The 22,165-nt window shown below is 38.8% G+C and overlaps 1 protein-coding gene across 5 annotated transcripts in view; it reads left to right on the top strand.

Annotated features, from left to right (window-relative positions):
- elmo1 (engulfment and cell motility 1 (ced-12 homolog, C. elegans)) overlaps positions 1-22,165 on the top strand; it is a 153,509-nt gene that overhangs the window by 84,372 nt on the left and 46,972 nt on the right. For all 5 annotated transcript variants that reach the window (XM_088928650.1, XM_088928654.1, XM_088928652.1 and 2 more), the window contains one exon: positions 13,947-14,083. In XM_088928650.1, the coding sequence (XP_088784776.1) occupies positions 13,947-14,083 (137 nt within the window). The remainder of the gene's footprint in view (positions 1-13,946; positions 14,084-22,165) is intronic.

A 22,165-nucleotide genomic window follows, 5' to 3' on the forward strand; every position in this document is an offset into this window, starting at 1 on the left:
GAGCCCTCACACCTGTAGAAGGAATACAATTTTTAGCATGGAATAAACCTTTACTTGTTCCTTCATGGGTAATGTTAGTTTACTTTGTTGCTATTGAATTATGTGGGTTCTTTGATTAGAGTGCTTTGATTGGAGTGTCCAGAAAAGCACTATATAAGTGAAAGCAATTATTGTTATTATTATTAAAGTACATGGTTCTGCCCACAGAAGCTTTCAAAGAGTGCTTTGAATCTCCACCAGTTCATTACACTGAGTTGTAGTCTTGCCTCCTTCATGTATCTCCCTCATGCACCAGTGTCTCTCTTTCCATTATGTGAAAACTGTTTGTTCCTGGTAAGGGTCCTGGCAACACAGAGTCAGTCCCGGAAGACTACAGCCTGGATGCCCTATCGCATAGAAGATAGAAGCACACAGGGGTAATTCAGAGGTGCTTGAAAGAATGTAGGACACTGAAGCTCCTGGCAAAATCCCATGCAAGCATGGGAAGAGCACTTACTGTAAATACCTCACAGAGAGCACCATTCAACAGCTGAGATATTGCTTGCAGCTAAAAACAATATCTAGCAAAAGGGGTCTCATTGATCAAATGTTTTTATATAGCAGGGCTTAACATTGGACATCGTGCACCTTGTGGTGTGACATCCTTTTGTGAATGAGGCTCTTTGTTTCCTTGTATTTTGAATGTTTGTTATTGGCAGGCATGTGAACCCTAGGATTTATAGGACATGATACCTGTTTTTTCAAACTGTTCTGCCAAAATAAACCATTTGTTCCCTGATTATATTTGCATTTTATGTACAAGCTGCTTGCCTTCCTGCATTAAATTGTTTTTAGAAATGCAGTTTAAAATTGCAGGCAGATCAAGGTCCTGGTCTCACAGCTTGTTTATATTTATGCAGGAAGAAAGATTTTTCCAGCAGCCCAATTGGCACTGCAGTTATTATGTACAAATGAGTCCGTTTCAGATGATTTCTTATTTTTCAAATCGGCATGAGGTCGGTCCAAAGCTGACTCCGAAGACCATGAAATCATTTTTTGTCCAATCAATGTTTAGAAGTTAGGAGGAAGTTGTGAGGAACTCCCATCTGAGGAAACATGTCCCCCTTTTCCAAAAGCAATTTTCTTCTTACTTGTATATACTCTAAAGTGTTTACCTGATAGGGAATGTGTACACTGAGGTACGTGTGATCACAAAGAGCCTCAAGAGTTTAACATCAATTCTTAGCCAAGAAATGATATTTGTAATTGAAGATTGCCACACGTTCGGGTTCCATAAATACCTTCTGGTTTACTTTTTCCTGTATTCTACAATGCTTGTGATTGCCAAAAAGCTTTGAGCTCTTAAATCATTGGATATACTTTTTTTCTGCATTATTCAGAAAGATAAACAGATTTGTTACAGGTTTCCATGGGAAAAAAAGCATCTTTTTTAGGAATTGTATCTTTTAAAAGTGAGGCTTGATTACACCAGTTTCGTGCAGAACATACTGTACCACATTATCAGTGCTGTAATACTGCCATCTCCTTTTGAGAAGACCTCTTCCTTTGTTCTTGAAAATAGAAATGTTACAGGCTAGTGGAGACTGACTGGATGGTCATCTATCAAACTATTATGAAAAGGTCACTTATTCCTGGTAAGGCTTGCAACAACCTGGTGTCTATTTCAGATACATGGCTACAAACTATCTCCCATAGCACCGTGCCAACCATTTTATAATTGATTTATCTGAAAATCTCATAATCCAGTTTCCTGAAGACTGCAGGGAGCTCCCATTCACTATGTGGATTGGTTGTTAACTACAAACATTTGTGTGAAGAACTGGCAGATGTTTTTTAAAGCTGTACCTACAGTACCTTCATTCAACTTGCTTCACCGATTATTTCACACACAATAGAATTCCCTTAGTGCCTCTCAGAGTGAAGCTTTTTCTTGTGCTTCAAAACATGATTTTAACAGACTATCCTCCAATAAAGCCTTTTAAAAATATACTCGTCTAGTATGCATACAGTATATTTAAATTATTGTGGACATTTAAAAGATGTGATACCCTGGAAGGATTTAAAATCACAACTTTTTTGTCTTCATTTTGAAATGAAGACTCTAAAATTAAATTAAAAAATAAGTAAAGCAAACCATGAAGCCTGACGCAAATCAATTGTCCTCTCACAGCATAGCTGTATAAGAACAATATCATTCTCTCACATTCTTCAAATTAAATGACTTTCTTTTCACTCAGTCATTAGTAGAATGAACTGTCTAGTGCAAAGATGTCCATTTTTGTCTGAGCATGGCTATAAAAATGCTTTCATGTTTAATTTAGACTCAACAAGGACTCTCACAGTGGAGAGATGTGGCAAAGGCACGCAAACGCAGCAGTGTGCCTGAAAGGGCATAACAGCACTAGAGGACTTCATGGCATGGCTACCTGAAACAGCACTGCCTCTGAGGTCACCTGCCTTCACTTAATCCTATCAGAAACACTTTCACGGTGGAGCAATATGTTTTTTTCCTGCAGTATCTTAAGGGTATAGAGTGAATCATACCATTACATTAGAGTGCATGCGGGAATTTTGTTTTTAAAAAGCTCATGAGAAGAATGCTTGTACTGTACTGTATGTGCACATGACTAAGCCACAATGAAACATTAAGACCAACCAGCGTAGCAAAAGAAAATTCATATACCACATTTACTATAGGTCTGTAATGAAAGAAACTAACAAAGTTCCTCTTCTCCAATATGATATTTTGATATTAAGTAATATTTTTTTTTATACTGTAAGTGTTTTTGTTGCATGGAATTGCATGGGAAATGCAGTAATTCTTGTTAGGTACTTGTATTCGGGCTGACCACGGTATGGTTTAACATCAGTTTAAATGCTATTGGAATATCCCAACTGCTTCATGCATATCTGATAGTAAGATGCTACCCTATGGCCTAAAATGTTGGTTCAGTAAAAAAAAAATATTCGTATGAGCTTAACATGCAGAGGTTACATAGTTATATTGTCACAGTCAGGTGCCTCAGCCAGTCGCGGCTGGGATCATCCAAATCGATAAAGTTGCCGGGGCATCTGAAGCGAGGGCAGGAGTATAGGATGTGGTCGGCCGTCTGCTCCTTGCCATCGCCGCATTCGCAAGTTGGGTCATCAGTGAGACCCCACTTGTGTAGGGTGGCCCGGAAACGGCCATGTCCGGTTCTTAGTCGGTTCAGCTTGACCCAGGCTTGTCTGGGTAGGTCATTTCCAGCGGGTTTGTTGGATACTTTGTCAATACATTGTTTCAGTCTGTGGTTGTTATTATTCCACGTGTCTTGCCACTTTTTGTTGGCCCAATTGGTGCCATTGTCGTTGTTCGCTTCTTTCATAAGGCGCCTCATTGTGTTAGAAGGTGACTGCCGGTTTTCTAGTCGGAGGATCGTGGTGTTCCGGTTGCAGATGGCATCGTGCAGCAGGTGGTTGGAGTCATCCGAGGCCTTCAGTGCAAGGTTGATGCAACTTGCTTCTCTGCGAAGGTTAGGTGGTTCAGTAAAGAGGTATAAAGTGAAGCACTGTTGTCTGAGACTTCTAAGCACTTCTGTGCTTAAGATTAGGTCCATGGTAGAGATCTGAGCTGTTGCTGCTCATATTCATCATTATAGTCTGGACCAGCTAGTGAGAATGATTGATCAGCAGATTCATTTTCTAAACTACTTTATCCAGTACAGGTTAGTGGGAAAGACAGGATACACCATAGATTTGATGCCAGTCCATTGCAGGGCACACAGACACAAACACTCACATGCTCACCAGATCCTGTTTTACAGAAGCCTACCAGCATGTTTTTGGACTGTGGGAGGGAATTGAAACACCCAAAGGAAACTCACTGTAACAAGGGGAGAACATACAAGCTTTACACAGATCAGCATCTCAGTTTCGACGAACTCAGGGCCCCAGCGCTGCAAGGCAACAGTCCTAATAACTGCACCACCATTCCTCCTGATTAGAAATTGCATGTATCTTCAAAACCCTTGATCAATACATCTTCTGTTATCCTATTAATTATCTGTGCATAACGACTGTGTAACATTAATCTTGAACATGATTATTCAAGTGGGTGAAGTAGTCATGTGCTGTCTGCCCTTTGCTGACAAGGTAAAAAAAAACAGACAACTATTCCAAAACCAGGTGAACTACATTATTCATGGCTCTCATTGGGTTTCAAACTCCTGTACAGTATGTATAATAGACTTACAGCAAAGAAAGCCTAATTTCAAAGAGCATGTGGAGCTTGTTTCAGTACAGGTTATGGAGGCTGATAAACTCTGATTCTTATCGAGGGATGTTTTGTTTTTATCCTGAATGCCTGTGGGAAAAAAAAAAGTCTTTTGGTGTTCTAGTATTAAAGACCATACAAAAACAATTAACTTGGAAGAGCACCAAATAGATTAATATGAAGTCTGGTGCATTTGCTGTTAGAGATTTCTTATTTCTTAAGCCTAGCAAAACGTTAAAACTACCATGAAAATGTGAGTCACTGTACTGGGGGATGTTATCAGCCACTGTGATCATTATAATGCGTTTTCTCTGCACTAGCGTAGAATTACCTAGAGCAGTCTCTTAGAATCCACAATATGTCCCTGACATCCCACAGTTTATTTGTGCACTTAAGCAATAAATTCACACATAGCCAGATATTAATTATGATTAGTGTGACACGTTTCAGTATGCATTCATCATTTTGTTTTGCTTGAAGGTGACTTTATCAAGGTCCCATTTGTCTCTTTGTGCTCTTCCTGGCTGTTGTTAGTGGTGACAGACGTCACGGCAACCCTTCACAGGAGGGCTCTCAACCTTCCGGCCTGTCAGAGGGAACAGCTCTGAGAAATGGCAGCTTGAGTTATTCTTAAGCTGTGGGTCTTTTTTTGAGCAAGGTCTTTTTTTTTTAATTAAGGGGCCAAAATGCAAAATATGATGCTGTTTATCTGCATGCACAGTGACAGATGGAGAAGGGCATCCCAGGTTGCAGCCAGTCATACTGTTAGCCTTGAAAAGTTGCTTAGAAGTGGATGCAGATGTGTTCTGACACCAGGGCTTGTGTTTTTCTCCTTTGCTGCAGCATACTGTACATCACATTAGAAATTCAGGTTTCAGCTGCTGTGTGTTAGGAATTCCTCTAGTGGAATGTGACAGGAGATTTCTATATTGTGTCTTTCTAAGCTTTCCGAACCTTATGTGTCAGATAATGCATCTAAATGTAGATTTTATATCCTAAATTATTATAAGTAAGAGCTTCAGACCTGATCAGAAAGTAGTTTTACCTTTACATTGGAACTTGTCAGAAAAGAATGGGATTCTTCTCTCAATGTTCTCTCCCATTTTTGCTAATGATTCCTACCCATTTTATGCAGCTTTATTTTTGACCTGTGGGCCAGTGTATAGTTGTTTCTTTTAGGAGGATACTTTTGTTTTTGTCACAAAAGTGTGATTTCCTAGCCACTTTGAGAGCAATATCCTGTGAAAAACAAATTTTCAGGCATCTACTATTAAATAAAGGGGAGTAATATCAAACTGAAGGTAAAGGAGTCCGCTTTAGCCAGGTTAAAGTGAATGGGGAGGTGCAATTGGTGAAAAATAAAATTATTTTTAAGAAAACGTGTACAAAGTTAGTGTTTTCTTCACTGCCTGCTTCAGTGTGCTCCCACAGTCCAAAGACATACTGTTGAAGTTACTTGGTGCCTCTAAATTGTCTCCAGTGGTTGGTTCTGTGGCCTGTGGTGAGTGGACAGGGGTGAAGTTCAGGGTTTATACTGTTTGTATGCCCAGTGTCTGCCAGATTAGGCTCTGGCTCACTGCTACCCTATATTGGACTGAATGGTTACCGAAAACCATGCAGTGGATGGACGTGTGCAACACAGTCCACCAATAGTGTTCCACATACTGTATATCCCTAGAGACACTTGGCACCTTTCTTTTATGATGAATACTGTTGTACAGTACTGTACATTAAAATTCATCCTCAATTGACCAGTAGGTTATTGTAGTGTTATTACAAATAATTTGACTAAATCGTCTGGAAACTGTATTCTTCCAGAGTTCTTTTGACTGTTTTATTGTTAACACAAATGTTATAATTCTATTAATTTTGAATTTTGTAATTTTTTTAATTTGGAGTCACTGTTTAATGTAATTAATCGAGCAAGAACATTTGGAAATGTCTGTCCAGTTGAAGATCTGTGCATTTTATATGCTGGAAAAAAAAGTTTTGGAATCAATTTGGTTTGATATTTTCTCTCTCTTGCTATTCAGCAAGCAGTGAGCAGAAACTATCAATCAGTGTAGTTTGGGAAATTTAAGGTGACATAACTCAAAGTCCCAGACTGAATGCAAGAGACTGTGTGAGTCACAGAACCCCTTGTGGCGAGGACAAATCAAAGTGATTTGGATTTTTCTATTAACTAGTACTTAAGTAGACAGATGGCAAATGAAGTACACACATCAAAGGAAATCAATGGGTTGTCTCAATTTAAGGAAACAGTCCTTGTGTAAGGTTTTTAACTGGAAATGTTTAAATTCTGCAGATTTCCAATGAGGGCTATGTAGAGTATGCCAAAAATAAGCACTCTTACTGTCTGCAAAACCATAAACATGGGAACACGTCTAATATGATATACTGTATTGAAGATGACGCCGGCAGGAAAGGCTGCCGTCCTGCGAGCTCCCATTCGTCCTTGTCTATTTCTTTATTTTTTGTTGTTTTTCATACTGCTAACTGCACATACTGCTTGCTCGGTGATTAGATATGACCGACAAACGCTTATAGACATAAGATCGAATATTGGCACAGTTAAATCTACACCAATAATTACTGCCGACTATACGGACTGTGGTGTCTCACCTGTACCTGTACTGGGAAGAAGACAACGTCGTAGGAAGAGGGGTAAATGGGCAGGTGTTCTGGTAAGATTGAGGCAGTGCAGCAATCGTGCCCCGCTCCCAAGTATACTTCTTGCTAATGTTCAGTCACTGGACAATAAACTGGATGAACTGGGAGCAAGGCTTGCTTTCCAACGGGACATCAAGAACTGGCTTGACCCGTCTGTTCTGGACTCTACTATCCTCCCGGGAGGACTTTCTATAAAGACATTTCATTGCCAGCAACTACTGCTGCACGCTGTATTGTTGTGCATTTGATAAATTAACTTTGATTTGATACTGTATAGTCAAACTGAGCTTGAAGTCCTAAAAAAGAAGAGGGGACTTTCCTCACCTTCAGTCTTAAACTTGTTGGGACATGTCTTTCAAGAACTTTCCAGAAGTGTTCAGTAGGGCTAACATCTGCTTGTGATTTTCCACACTAATGATCGGATCACTGTGTTGTAAAAAGGTCCTTCAGATGTGCAAACCTGAGGCCTGTGTTCGTTAAAAATCCCAGGGCGCTACGGGGCAAATTTCCCATTGGTCTTTACCAATCATGGCCTCCTAATAATCCCCATTTATGAACTGGCTTCATCACTCTGTTCTTCTACCCACTGATAGCTGGTGTGTGGAGAGTGTAATGGCACACTATGGCTGCCGTTGCATCATCCAAGTGGGGGCTGCACATTGGTGGTGGAGGGGAGTAGTAGTAATAGGAGTAGTAGTAGTAGTAATAGTACCGTTCTTTTCATTAGTTACTAAACAACTACATGCTGATTGTCAGTGTTTTGTACATTATTAAAATGTATAAATACAGCTTGTAACAATTCAGTATTTTGGAGGAAGGACACGGGCACTCCAGAGTGTAGAGTATTCCAATAAGTATTTCTTCAATTCAATTTATCTTTGTGTATTCAGATTTCACTCTGCTACATGATAACTGGGAAATGGCAAGAATTCTTATTACTGAATTAACAGAGTGGAGAAAGGGAAGTCTGTAATGCAAGCAAGAGGTGGATGTCTTTGACCTCCAGTATGTACATTTTGTAGGAAAGTGTCAGGTGTGTCTAGTTATTAAAATGTGGCAGCTTTTAAAAATTGATGGTCCCAATTTTTGTTTTGTTTTTTCTGTTCTGTTACTGTGTTCTGACTGTTGGCCATGCATGACTTAAAATTGTGATTAGTAAATAGTACAGAAAAGATACAACTAGGATGTCCTGATTCATGAGTGAACATGATGCAGCACGAGATTTGCATGGCACTCTATTCCTTTGGGCTTAGGATATTGACAAAAAGGAGAGAGCAACTCCTTGCCAAAACCTGATGGTGTCTTTATCTTCGACCTACACATATTTGATCTGTAGGGAACAAAAAACTGGAAGCTCCAATTAAAAGTTACTTAACAGGGTGTTGGGCCACTTTGTGCAGTGAGTACAGCCTGTAGTCTACAGTACCAGAATCTGGAATTCTGAGGGAGGGATGCATCACAAATGCACTCGTCCACACCACTGGACTTGCACATGTACATTACCAGGTGTAATGAGCAGTTTGTGAAGTGTACTGTAAACCAAGTATGGTGACCTGCTGGGCAGAGTTCTCAGCAGACCATTTCTGATTAAAATGGCTGCCCTTGCCCCAGGTTAAAATTTGCAGCTGCTTGCCTGTTTTTCCTTGTACTACAAATGAATGAACAGATATCACTGTGGACTACACCGTTCTGCCCAGTGTTGCTCTCTGCTAATTACAGTATGTCTTACTCTCAGAGTTCCATGCTGGTATTATCTTGGATACTGCTGCTCATGTAACATTACAGGTTGAACTGTCCTTGCCAATGAAGCTCCTGCCAAATGCTTTCCAGCAACCATCTCTCTTTCAGGGTCCCTGATGTCTCCTCTTGCAGCAATGCTAGCCATAATTTTAGGCACCCAGGCCTATCCAGCATTTTTAAGCAAGACTCTAACCATGCTTGACTCGTGAGTGAACACCAAAGCTAGGGCTTGAGTACTCAACAACCAGAATGTTTTCCAGCAAAGCAAGTGTCATTACTTCCATTTCTTCAAGAGCTGGAGTAAGTCTTTGCGACTTTAGCAATGAATATCTCAAGTATTACACTGGTCTTCAGCTCCACTCTGGCATTTCTGTCAGATTCTTTCTAAAGTTTACCCGAGGACACATTGCAGTGAGCATCTGAGCTTATTTGGGCAATATACTGCTAGGCTGTGCTGATATCGTTCTGCTGTGATAACTGTATCAGTCTTAATAAAGGCTCTCTTCCTTCAAGGCATTATCCATTAAGATCCTGTGTTGCAATATCTGCAGCGCCAATGCAATTACTTTCCAAATTTAAAGCTTAGCCTTTTCTGACTCGCCACTGACAAGATTCTTGTCAGTGAATAGTAGGCTAGTTCTTTTGACAAAATTCTGTGAAATTTGTGCCGTGAAAGGACAGGTGGCTGAATAGTACATTTCAAAAAAGACCATCAGATGCTTTGACCATCAGATGAAAAATAGAGGAAACATTTATGACATACAAACTTCTTATTGAATTGAAAATGTTTCGTTAATGTATATTTATGTGATTATCCTTTTAATCTAGTAGAAGTAACCTATTTATTACATTTTGCTTTTTTATACTGTATACCATGTAGTCCTTGAAAACAGAAAAAGATTTTCAAATAACTGACTTCTTTGAAAGGATTGAGGATTTAAAGAAAAAAATGCTTCGAGAAACCCACAGAAAGAGAAATATTTCAAATTGCAAAAAAAAGTTAATGGTCTAAAATATTTCAAAGGTTTTGAAAATTGCTGTATTCTTAAAGTTCATATTCAGTGAAGAGGGATGAAACTAAAGATACTAGTATTATCTAGCAGGCTGTTCAAGCAACTTGGATTTCAGCTTCTTCAGGGCAAAAAACTGATTAATTTTCTGTCAAATTTCCAAAAGCATTATCTGGTTTAACAAAGTCAATTATATTTGGTCGACATAGAATATTTTAAATGTTTTTTTCACATCCCAGAAATCAGAACTGAAGAATAATGGCAAGAGATTAAGATTATTTCATTGGTGGTGAACAGAAATGGCTGTTCCAGTTAATGAAAACTATGCACAAAAGAAGTTACAATTAACATGCAAAGTGTCCAGGCGAATGTTTGAGAGATGTCAGCATAACTGAAACTATAGTGTTAGAATTAGTGTACTATAAATACCAGGTCTGACTCTGATGATGTTTATCTAGTTGTACAGAAGAAAATGTGCCCAGACTAGCTCTGTTGGTAGACTCATAATCTCAGGGTAGTGGGTTCGTGTCCCATGTCGGGCGCAAGGTTCTCTAACAACCCAACAGTAAGGGGTGGTGTTGGTGGTGGAGGATCATGTTTCTGTGACAACAGCAACAACACTTGCACTATCTGCGCGGAAGAAAGGCCTGGCAATCTACTTCCGTATCTTGCCATGACAACTCTATGTATAGTGACGGGGGAACTATCCATAGGGTCGCCATGAGTTGACACCAAATCAACGGCACTCAACCCACCCACCCACAGAAGAAAATACAGAAAGTAATACAGTACATAATACCGGCGTCACACTACAGGACTCGACACGACTTCTAGTCAGAGAGCATGTCAAATTTTTAACAACTGCAGTTGCTGTATCTTGCTGCTTTTCCTGTGCTAGAGGGTGTCAAATTATACGACTAGGAATCGCAGGGGGTGACTAATTACACGATTCCCTCACAACTTTTCATCACGCTTTTCATCAAACTTTTCATTTTCCAAATCTCGTATTGCACCGTGAAAGTACCGCGAGGTCACCTCATTTTGGCAACCAATCAACATGGAGCACACCGGAAGAAAAGAAGCACCACACGAAAGTAAGCAAACAACATGGAGAACAAGCAGGTAGTTGCCACCATTGCTGTAGCCTGTGCTCTCCTTTGTGACAATAAAAAAGGGGGATACGCCGAAAAACTTGCAGTAGACCATATTTGACTGGTCGTGGACAATATGGTTTGATTGTTCTTCACTATTTGTGGGCATTGTATGCATTGTACTTCCGGTTGAGTGCTCATTGGCTGTTGACTGTCGCAGACACAAGAGCCCACCCCTACGACCTGCGACTCGCTATGAGAAAATCAAACCTGTCGTAGGGAGTCGCAGAGAGTCATAGGGGCTGTCACTATGAGTGAGTCGCGGGGGGTGTCCCACTACACAACTAACGGTAACGGGCGCGCGCGCTGCAACTCTCTACAACACGCTCTGATTTTCTTATGCTTTTATAAATGAAGGCTACAACTGAAAATCCTAAAAACTACGAAAGTCGTGTAGTGCGAGACCGTCTTAAGACGCCCAGAGAATAATTTCTTGAAAAAATTATTAAAGGTGGGCATGGTGCCATGTAATTATAGTCAAAAGTCAAAATTCCCCTATAAACAATAGGTGTTACAACATCCTAAATTTACTTTATGTAAACATTTGTACTGTTCTCTCAAATACTTTCAGTTCATCTCAATGTTAATAACCAAACTCTGCAGCAGGGTTGTGATTCCTTTTTAAATATTCATGAGCCGTCTTGCTTTGCTTGTCATTTATTTTTGTTTAAGGAGTGCCAGATGAACTGGCAATGATAAATGTATTTACCGCATGCACGGATATGTAGGCACTTAGATTGGCATAGGTATTTTTAAATGATGGGGAACCTTGAATTGATTTTTTTTTAAATTTTCAAAGTAGACTTTTCCAGAGAAACTAGTTTCCTTTGACTGTTTTTACGAATAAATAACGAACATGTCACAGCAGCAAATGAGTGGACCAATTAATTAAATCTTCTCAGAGGTCATTTAGGTCTTTTTTTTAAAAACATGATAATGTATCAACTTACAATTGTATTTTTAGATCTCCTGTTTTATTTTTTATGCTCCCGATTTTCAGTTACCTTTTGGTTTCACAGTCTTGCCAACCAGTGCTGGTCTCTATGAAGTCCCTTGATTTACCAGCAAGGGAGTGTGGAAAATTTATACGTCTCCTCAGAAATGTTCCCATATGAAATTTGTGCAAATGTACATTTGTGAAATGTACAATACCATGGCTTAGGAAACCAACTCACTAATTTGGATCCAGTACATGATTTGGTGACTAATAGTATGAAATATGAGGTCTAATTAGAGCATTGTATTAACATCCTTTTTTAAAGTGTAGAATTTAAATTTAGGTTCTACAGTTAAGTAATGTTAAGATTGTAAAATACAATGTAAATAGGCCTTAATCACAAAAATACTGTTTTCAATCCTAGTGGACCCACTATAAAAAGGATATGTCTATGATCCAAAAAGTTCAAAGGAAAGCAATCACATTCCATGTCTAGACAGTCATACTCTGATAGGTTAAAGAAGTGGAGTCGCATTAGTCTTGAACAGAGGACATTATTCAACGTCCTGAAAGGTTCTGATGTAGTCAACCTGATGGGTTACTGAGTGCTCAGCATCAAAATAAGCAGCATAAGGCCACAGCGTTAAGATACAAGGAAGTGAAATTATGCGGTGGAAGTCTGGAACAATCAGCTAAGCCATGTGGTTGAGGCTGATGCACTGAGAACCATCAAAAAGCCACTTGATGAGAACCTAAAATCATTCCACAATCTCGTTTTGATTGCAGCATTCTTTTATTCTTATTCTGACCCTCTCAAATGTTTCCCTCTGTGAGATGGAAGACAGCTTGGAAAAGTAAATCTAAATCTCCCTGAGGCGAATGGGTTGAATAAGAGTTTGGTTGTGTATTGTGGAAGCATCTCCGTTGATCAATCAAGGCGGGCCACAGTTAGGTGTCCCCTTGATGAGATCTGGATCCGACATGTGCATGAGCTAATCAGTCCTGGGAAAACAAGAGCAGGTGGCAGCTTCTGGTCCCACATCAACTATACAGATGCTCTTGAAAAACAAAGCTATGCAACTTCATGGGGGAAGAAGCAGAAAAATTAAACTGAAGTGAGAAGTGCCTTGTGAGGTTTGTTTGAATCCCTTTTCATGTGTAGGAGTGTTTATGTTCAGTTTGTGTGGGAGTCAAGGAACTGGATAGCTAGTTGCAGTGGGTTAGAAATCTTTGTTCTCTAAAGATGCTGCTGGAAAAAAAATTGAAAGGTCTTGTATTGCATGAAAGAACTGTTGAACTTTACCCATGATGCCTCCTTGATACCATCCTTTAGCCAATATGGGTAGTGATGAAATGAAGGCCAGAAAAGTACTAAATATTGCAAAATGTGCAGAGTACAATGTACTGTACACTTCTGGCCACCACTTACAACTTTGAGAGTTAAAAAGAAACAGACACACCTTTTCCTTGTTTTTAGAGTTGCCATGTGCTGACAGGTTACTTATTGTTTTATAATGAAATGTTTACGTTTTTGTGTGCTTCAGATATGTTTGATGTTCAAAATCCTAGCAAGGTACACAATTAATGGACATATGTGAATTAAAAAAAATGTAGTCATGGAACAATGGTTGGAACATTCTCTGTTACTGCTGACAGCATAAGCCAATATACAAGACCAACTGTTGGTGTGTTTGCTAATTAGCTTTTATCTCTGTGAGTTTCAAAGTCTTGCCCAAATCTCCTAAAGCCTCCTAAAGGCTGGGATCTGTAAACATGTTTTTCTGGGATTTGCCGGGTTAGTTTATGGGCTTCAGGTCTTTCTCAGTTGGAAAATCTTAATGATACACGGTAAACCCTGATATGTCAGAAGGTACCGCCTTGTAAAACAGCTTCGGAGAGCTCATATTTTCTGGATACTCAAACAAAAGCAGCTGAGAGACGACACAAGTGAAAATAGATAGTAGTGGTGACAGAGAACTGCTCAGAAATAGCAGAGCCGTTTGGCTGGAATTCAGGTTCGAGCAGCTGAAGCAAGTTGGCAAAAGTGATTTTCTTATCAATGGAGCCATAGAAAGAGTCCACTGTACTCTGTTCTCTCTTTTTTTTGTGTGTGGATCCTCTTGATGAGGCAGATTAAGTTTACATGAAAAGGATTTGTCCTGACTTGTGCTCTGTTTTCCCCACAGCAAGTGAGACCTGTCATGACTTCCATCCCATGTTTTTCACCCATGACCGCTCCTTCGAAGAGTTCTTCTGCAACTGTATTCAGCTTCTCAATAAGACCTGGAAGGAAATGAGAGCCACCTCAGAAGACTTCAATAAGGTGAGAGGCGTGGCTGAAGTTTTTCTTCTTTTGAGAACTCTTGAACTAGAGGTTTGGCATTTAAAATAGAAGAAGACACCTGGTAGGTCTTGGAAATATAGTGGTCTTGCTGAAGGCTAAATGTTTACTTCTTTGTCCTTGATGTGTTTGTCAAAAAGAGGTTAGGAAGACTTTCTGTATATTAACAACGTATTTAGATGTGCAGCTCAAGAACATCTTGCAGTGGATCTACAGCAAGAATAAAGTCACACCTCATCCATTTAAAGTCTGATGGGTTTAATACTTTTTTTCCATAGCGAATTCTTTTTCTTTTATAGCGATACACGTAGGGTGATGCACACACTTGTGAATAGCACCACAGAACATTCTTATGTTCATGAAATAAATGGCTTTCATGTGACTCTGCATCCTTTATCAGCGGTGAGCTTGATGTCTAGTTTGCTCTTAAGAGGGTGGCTTATGGCCAGGAGATGGAACTGGGAAGCTTTGAGACATCAATCAGTTGGCCTTGCATGACTCAGGCTCTCAGTGCATTTCGATGTAATAAGCCTTCCAAGTTGGATTTCAGTTCATGGAATATTGCTGATCCCCCAGAACCCCTGAACTGCTTTCGTATTGTGTCCTCTGTCTAAAAATAGCCTGTGCAACACACATGGCATACTCACCTGCAGCTAGTGAACTTCCATTCTAATATACAGGCCTGAGTCATTCCATTTTTTGCAGATAAAATTGCGGATGAAAATTTAGCACTAGGGTGAGCAAAAAAGAAGATATTTGTATTTTAAATGACAGGGCAAAGATGCAGATAATTTTATCTGTCCTTTTGAATTGTGCTGTTGAGGGATGAAACAAACTAAAATTCACACTTTAACAGAACCACTGCTTCCAATTGAAGTGTTTGGTCAAAATGTAGCCAGAATTTCAATTGCTTTGAGGTGGAATACATACAGATATGCAGGACTGTTAAATGGCTGTTATCTAACACAGCCCTTCTGAATAAAATTTCTACAATGGCTGCAGTGAACAAATGTTTTTAACCTTCTCTACTATAGTTGTCTAAGAATTTTAGACAGCCTCACTTCAGATGGCATTCAAATGAATTTTACTGTTATCTTCAGGACAAGAGCCTCTCCTGTCCGTTGGGTTTGACCTGCTACTTTGTGTGCATCTTTCTTATTCTTCCTGAGGCCTGTTGTGTCACGGGGGATTCATGCAGTCAAGTCCCATATCATAACAAATGATCAACTTTCAATATAGTAAAGAGCACTGAATCCAATGTGTGTTTGTAGGCAGGAATGAATAATGTTCAGGCATCACTAACTTAATGACGTGTCTTTCTATAGCAGCTTAAGCCATCTAATGTCTGCTGTTCCTGAATTGATTTGTGTGTCATGGTTCTCCACACCACCTCCCTTATGAGGCATGCCTACTTCTGCTTGGGCTGGAAGAGCACATTACTATGCAGGCGATGCAAGCAGCTCTCGAGAGAACATTGTCTGGGAAACGAGCAGCACCGTACATTAATCACACTGTCGGACATAATCACACTCACTCGCTATAAGAACCCAACTGCTTTAACATGACAGAGTTTCTTCTTCCTTTCGCCTGGACGAATGCGATTTAATTAGTGGAAAACTGTCTCTTATTATTATTATGAACCCAAACATACGTGTAAATCACCTTCTCTCTGTTTACCATGATTTAGTCCTTAAATGTAGTTGATTTTACATAAAAGATGTGTAGTTCAACAAATCCATTTTCCCTTTCTTTCTCAGATTGCTGTTTAGGAATGTTTGGTGTATTGTTAGGTAATGCCTGTGCCATGAAGCTTTCAGTACTAATCAATAATAACTGGTAGCGGAAAATAAGCATTATTAAGATGTAAAAAAGGGTATTGCCTTATGTTAAAATCTATAGTCACTTTATATCTTTAATCTTTAAAAGTAAAAAAAAAAGTACAAATGTAAAAATGGTCCCCGAAGAATAAGTATACAGAGTCTCACAACTGTAATCAGACTCTTGCATAGTATTCACATTTTGTTGTTTTAAAGCTTGAAGTTATGACACTTTAAAGTAGAAATATTTATTATATAAACATCCTACTCCATCATTCAAAGCAAAAAAAATAGGAAACAAAAATGTCAATATTGTATACGTATGCAAGTATTTTACTGTGGAAATCCTAAATAAATGTACAAATATACAGTACTTTAACAAGACAATATTTTTTGTGCCTTCTGCCTGTGCACAGTAATAGTGGTTTACAAGATTTAGGAAAAAATATACTTTGCTCTATAAGATCCTTCAGTCAGGTGGTGAATTTTAAACAAAGATTTAACCATGAAGGTTAAAGAACTTTCTGAACAACTCAGAGAAAAAGTAGTATAAAGGCACAGAGCAGTGTGAATAGTTAAATTATTTCAGGATACTCCAAGCCCAAAAGCATTATGTAATGGGTGTTACTTATTTCTCATTTCTCATCTCATGAAAGAATAATAAAATATGTTTTCTTGCTTGGGTCCTATTCATTGCATTTTAAATGATTCAGAAGTGTAACATACTGTAGATAACCAGCAGTACTCGATAAACTAAATAGTACCAGCATGTGCATGCCTCATTGTTTGTTTTTTACTTGAAATTGATAAAGGCAGGGAAACCGATAGTAAATGCAATAGCCTGTTACTTCATCTTGACTTAATACTTGGTATGGTAGTCTGACTAGAATTATGTACTGTGCCTTGAAAAAAAAGACACTTTATGTGCATTGGTAAATTGTCAGGCAATTTGAAAGCTTCTTGTGAAAGAGATTTTTAGTATGCACAGGCTCATGCAGCCGGAAAATTCACAGTCAGAAATTAGACTCCTGATATATTACTATGTAATCAGAGGCCATAAGGCTTGATTCAATTGAGAAACATTGGATCTCACTATCGTTTATGTGGGTGGATAGCTTAGCTCTTGAAACTAAACCAAAATCAAATTAAACACACTTCACCCCAACACTTGTGGTGTCCTCTGCTTGTTAATCGCTCTCTATTATATCATTGTTGACAAAAGAGAAAATGGAGGTGCTTGTGTTTTTTTTACATTTCGTTTACATGCTGAGGGGCATACATCGATACAGAGGGTCCCCCTGACTAATAGATTAGACCACAGGAGGGTTGACCCAATTGGATCTTTTTAGATGACCCGATGATGAAACTGGGTATCCCCTTGCCAAGACAAAGCACTAAACAGCAGACACGTTAGAAGTTGAAGCTGTTAGGAAGATGAATTGGAGATGGTTTCATTAGCTGAGAGCTGGCTTTTCATGACATGACAGCCTAAAGGAGAAAATGTGCTGAACTGTGGGTCAGCAAATCGGAATAATGTGGAGTGTGGCTGGCTGGTGATGAGATGCCTCCTCAAGAGGTCCCCTAGGGTCCCACTTTAACTCTGCTGCTGAGTCAACTGTTCTCTGTTCAACTGTCAAGCTGGACGTCTGAGTTAGATGAGATGGCTGCTTTGTTTGTTTGTTTTTTACCGTGACACTCGAGATCTGAGACAAAATATGCGACGGAAAACCACCCGGACTTTTATCTCTTTTGAAATTACAGTTCCTTTGAAGGAGAGAAACACGTGTTGGAGCACATTCCCAAACAAGCTTGTCAGGAGCACTTCTGGGGGTGGTTAGCTTTGCTAAAACTGTGTAAAATACACAATGGGTGCGTTTTGTAAATAGCCTTGTATCATTTCCCCATAAGGCATGTGTGTAAAAAGAGTAAAAGCCATTAAGCTTTCCTGCATTCTTTTGATCGCAAAATGGCATTCTTGTCACATACTGTACTGTTTTTTTCCACACTTTGTACATGAGTCCGATTGATGTTTTCTGTTGTATATCTTCGTTGCTTACAAGGAATGCCCACTGAATATCAGGACACAATTAAGGAATCTTGTCTGGTAGGAACATAAAGGTTACATCTAGCCAATTTAGTTGTTGCAGCTAATTGATTTTTGGATCTCTTCCAGTTGTTTCTTGAAGAGAATTAGTTTTGACAACAAGGCTGGGTAGCTCGTTCCAGACTCCCGGAACAGTATTTAGTTGCCCAGTTTGTCATAAGTTCAGACCCCTGGTTGGACAGTGCTGTTGTGACTTCCAGCAAGATACTTCACTATAATAACTGGTCAGTAAAATGGTCAGTGGTGCAATGCCACAGGTGTGTGGGTACTCTTGCCATCATTACTGTAAGTAATATTAGTAATAATATAAGTTAGTAAGATTTCAGAAATAAACCAGTATTTAAGAGACTCCTTGAATCAGGTCCCCTTGTCTTTCATGTTAAATAATACAAAGATTAAACTATTTTATCCTATCAGTGTAGTGTGTATGTTTAAATCTAAATCATTTCAACAACTTTTCAAAAGAAGGGCATCTAATACAAATACCTGTGGTATTCAACTTAACCCCATTTACTTAACTAATTTGGGGGAGTGCATTTATTTATTCACCCCTTATTGATTCTCTGTTTTCTGTCCATTAAACAGTTCTTTATCTAAGCACATGTATTACCTTCAATGCCTACCACCTAAAATTGAAGAATTGATCTTTTCTGAGGGGCTTCATTAAATCTTCTAAAAATCTAAATACATTATGCCATACGCTCAGCTTGTATTTATTGCTGGTGGTGTTTTCCCAGTTAATTAAGCAAGACCTACTTTTTCACAATTCATATTGGCTATTGCCTGGAATTCTGTTACCATACAGATGATGCTCTAGTTCAGTTATAATGACTGTTTACATAACCTGTGATGTAATAGAGGTGATCAGCGTTGGTCTGGAATTACCTGGATCAATTGTCATCATTTTCAAGGATAGATGCTACGTTTGTCAATTGCTTATGTTTCAGTCAAAGAGTATTACCCCTGTATTGAGCAAGGAAGAGGTTTGCTAACAACCTTTATATTTAACATCTTTTTGTTTGATTAGGTGCAGTTGCTAGAAAATGGTTAAGCCCTATAGATGTGTCCTTGGTTTTTCTGGTGTTTGTAACATTTAAGCCTGTTCTCTGTTAGTATTATATAATATACTGTAGAACTTAGTCTTTCCTCAGCCAAAGACATGGTGTTGGTTTCTTTCTTCTTAAATACGTGGGTCATATATTCTTGTAATACATCAGCCATTTCCATTTCATCACCTTGACATTTCCAATTATCTCCAAGATGCTTTACTTCATCCTTCATTGTTCATTTGCTGCTGTACTACTGAGTTGTTTTATTTAAGCCTCCATCGCAGTGTTCTTTTCTAACTCTCTTATCCTATTGTAATATCATTTTTTTTTTACTATTACCTGTTCTTACAATTCATTACATTCCTTTCTGACTCAAGCTACACTAATGTTATTACAGTTAAAAAAATTGAATGTCAATTCAAATTTGTTTTAGCCTGAGTTGGCAAGAGCTATTTGTATAATTTAGATGCAGAAGCTAATGCTTGTTTATTTATGCTGAGACTTGAACTTCACTCAGGGGATGAGTGCTTGCTACAGTTTTAATGTCTCAGCTATCTGCTTCTTGCATTGCTTGACTGCAAAAGCATTCAAACGCATTTAGGCATTGAAAACTGTGTCAATCCTTTCTCAGATGACAAATATTTACAGCTGCCATTTTTCCTTCTGTGAAGGCTATTATTTACTGAAATAGGGCTTAATTGTAAGTGGCCGTTAAGAAGATCTGTTAAAGAGGGTACTAGTAAAACAATAAGTCAGACAAAAAGAGGAATATCTCTTAAGCATCAAGCCTACGGCTGTATGTTATAGTTAGCACCACAGGGGTTACAAGCACTATGAAAACCAAGCTGGAGTTCTTCATTTTTCATTATATTTATTGTTAAATCTACAAAGTTTCCAAAATATTTACATTTTTGAATGTATATTCTGGGTTGAATATATTGGATTGAAATGTTCAGCTGCTTTGGTGGTTTTTTAGAATAATCAGTTGTTCTAATTAGCTTTAAGTGTGTTTATTAGTCCAGCCCATATTTCCTTTCTGTGCGTGTGCTTCTCGCAAAAATGCATGAAATGTAAGCTAAAATAAAAAACACATCTGTAGATATCACTTCCTAATATGTTTAGTTTACCCACTGTAAATGATCAAAACACAACTAGCTCATGCTTTTCTTCTTATTAGCTATACTGTGGATTCACTGTGATAGCTCCAGGAAATGTATTAAATATCCATGTCAGGCAGGGAAAATCAGATAAGACACATCAATGAAGTGACACTTTCACTTTGTAAGGAGGTGCTTTACAATCGACAGCAGTAACATGTCTTTCACACAAAGAAAGTGCCGAATCTCTTGGGATGAGGCTGCATTGTCTTTTACTATTTCGTTGTTCCTCCACTGTTTTTATGCCGATATTTGTGAAATAAAACACCAAAAATATGGAAAATATACAGTATGATTAAATTAAAATACAGGTGGTAAGGTAAGGTGAACATATACCAAAGTTATGACATAACAGCTATTTAGGAACCATGCAATCGACTGACAAAATTAAATGTGAAGGAAGGAAAGAAAAATCTTCTGCTTTAAATTGTTTGTATAAATCCAGCTAAAGTATAAGGACCTGCCTACAATGTGCATATATATGCTCCTGTTTATTAATGATAAGATGAGGCTCAAAGCAAAGCAGTCAGCTCTCACAGTAAACATTTACAACTAGGGAAGGGAATTCTGTCCAAGGTGCCGTATGTCAGCTCAATAATTTAGTATTGTGTGCAACAGAAGGTCAGGTTTGCCTTACTCTGGAAGGAGTGACTATAGCCGTCCCCACATCAATGCTTATACTGACATTACTCTTGCACTACTGTATATTGTCTTGAATAGAAACACTAGGTGAACCTCTAGATACTGCTCCTTCAATGTGTATGTGAGAGGTGCAGTACTATATGTGGAGGGAGATATCTTTGTGATTGCTGTGCAGTGTGATTTGCACTCACTGTTAATGAGTTTTTAAAACTCCGCATTCATGTTTTGTTAGCATTAGGTCTGAAGGACTACTAAAGCGTTCACTTTTGACTTCAATCTGCTGTTTTTAATCAAAATGCTCTTGAGATGTGGAGACCATTCCCAATACTTCAGTTGTAACCCTCTGTGGGTTTCCACCAACTAAAATGGAAGGTACTGTAGTTGCAAACAAAGACTTCAGTGCATTTCTTTTGTGAAAAAGTCAGATGTTTCAGCAAAATCTCAGACTGTAATGTAAAACAAAAGGCCTTACCTACACAGCCACCTGCTAATAAATGCTGTTAATAAATGCTTTGATTCTTTTGATTATATGCATTGTATCACATTCTGCTTAAAGGCTCATCCCTAAGTCAGACAGTTACTAATAATAATTCCTTACATTTCTATTGCACTTTTCTGGACACTCCACTCAAAGTGCTTTACAGGTAATGGGGACTCCCCTCCACCATCACCAGTGTGTAGTACCCACCTGGAGTGTGCCGGTACGCTCACCACACATCAGCTCTCATTGAGGAAGAGAACACAGTAATGATGTCAATTCATAATTGGCAATTGTTAGGAGATCATGATTGGTAAAGGCAATTTACTAATTTGCAGGAGGAATTTTGGCTTGGACATTGGGGGTAACACCCCTACTCTTTTTGAGAAACGCCCTAGGATTCTTAATGACCATGGAGAGTCAGGACCTCGGTTTTATGTCTCATCTGAAGGCCGGCGCCTTTTTTACAGTATAGTTTATACAGTATATAGTTTAGAGGCCTCCCTTCCAGGTACTGACCAAGCTCACACCTACTTAGCTTAAGTGGGTTGCTATTTGTGAGCTGCAGGGTGATAAAGTTGCTGAAAGTTACTGACTGAAATGAGACATTGTTTCTCAGAAGGTTTAGTGGACTTGTTGGTGTTAACAGTGGTGGCTATATGTACACACACACACATACATACATAAATTAGTAGTGTGAGAAAATCCTGAATTGTCATAAAATCTTTGAAGGCACTGTCTTAATATATCACAAGAAAAAAACTTGCCATAACACGAGCTTTTGTGTATAATGCTTCGTCACTAGCCGACTGTGACT

This window comes from Atractosteus spatula, chromosome 12, assembly GCF_055471065.1.
Source record: "Atractosteus spatula isolate fAtrSpa1 chromosome 12, fAtrSpa1.hap1, whole genome shotgun sequence".
Taxonomy (NCBI): domain Eukaryota; kingdom Metazoa; phylum Chordata; class Actinopteri; order Semionotiformes; family Lepisosteidae; genus Atractosteus; species Atractosteus spatula.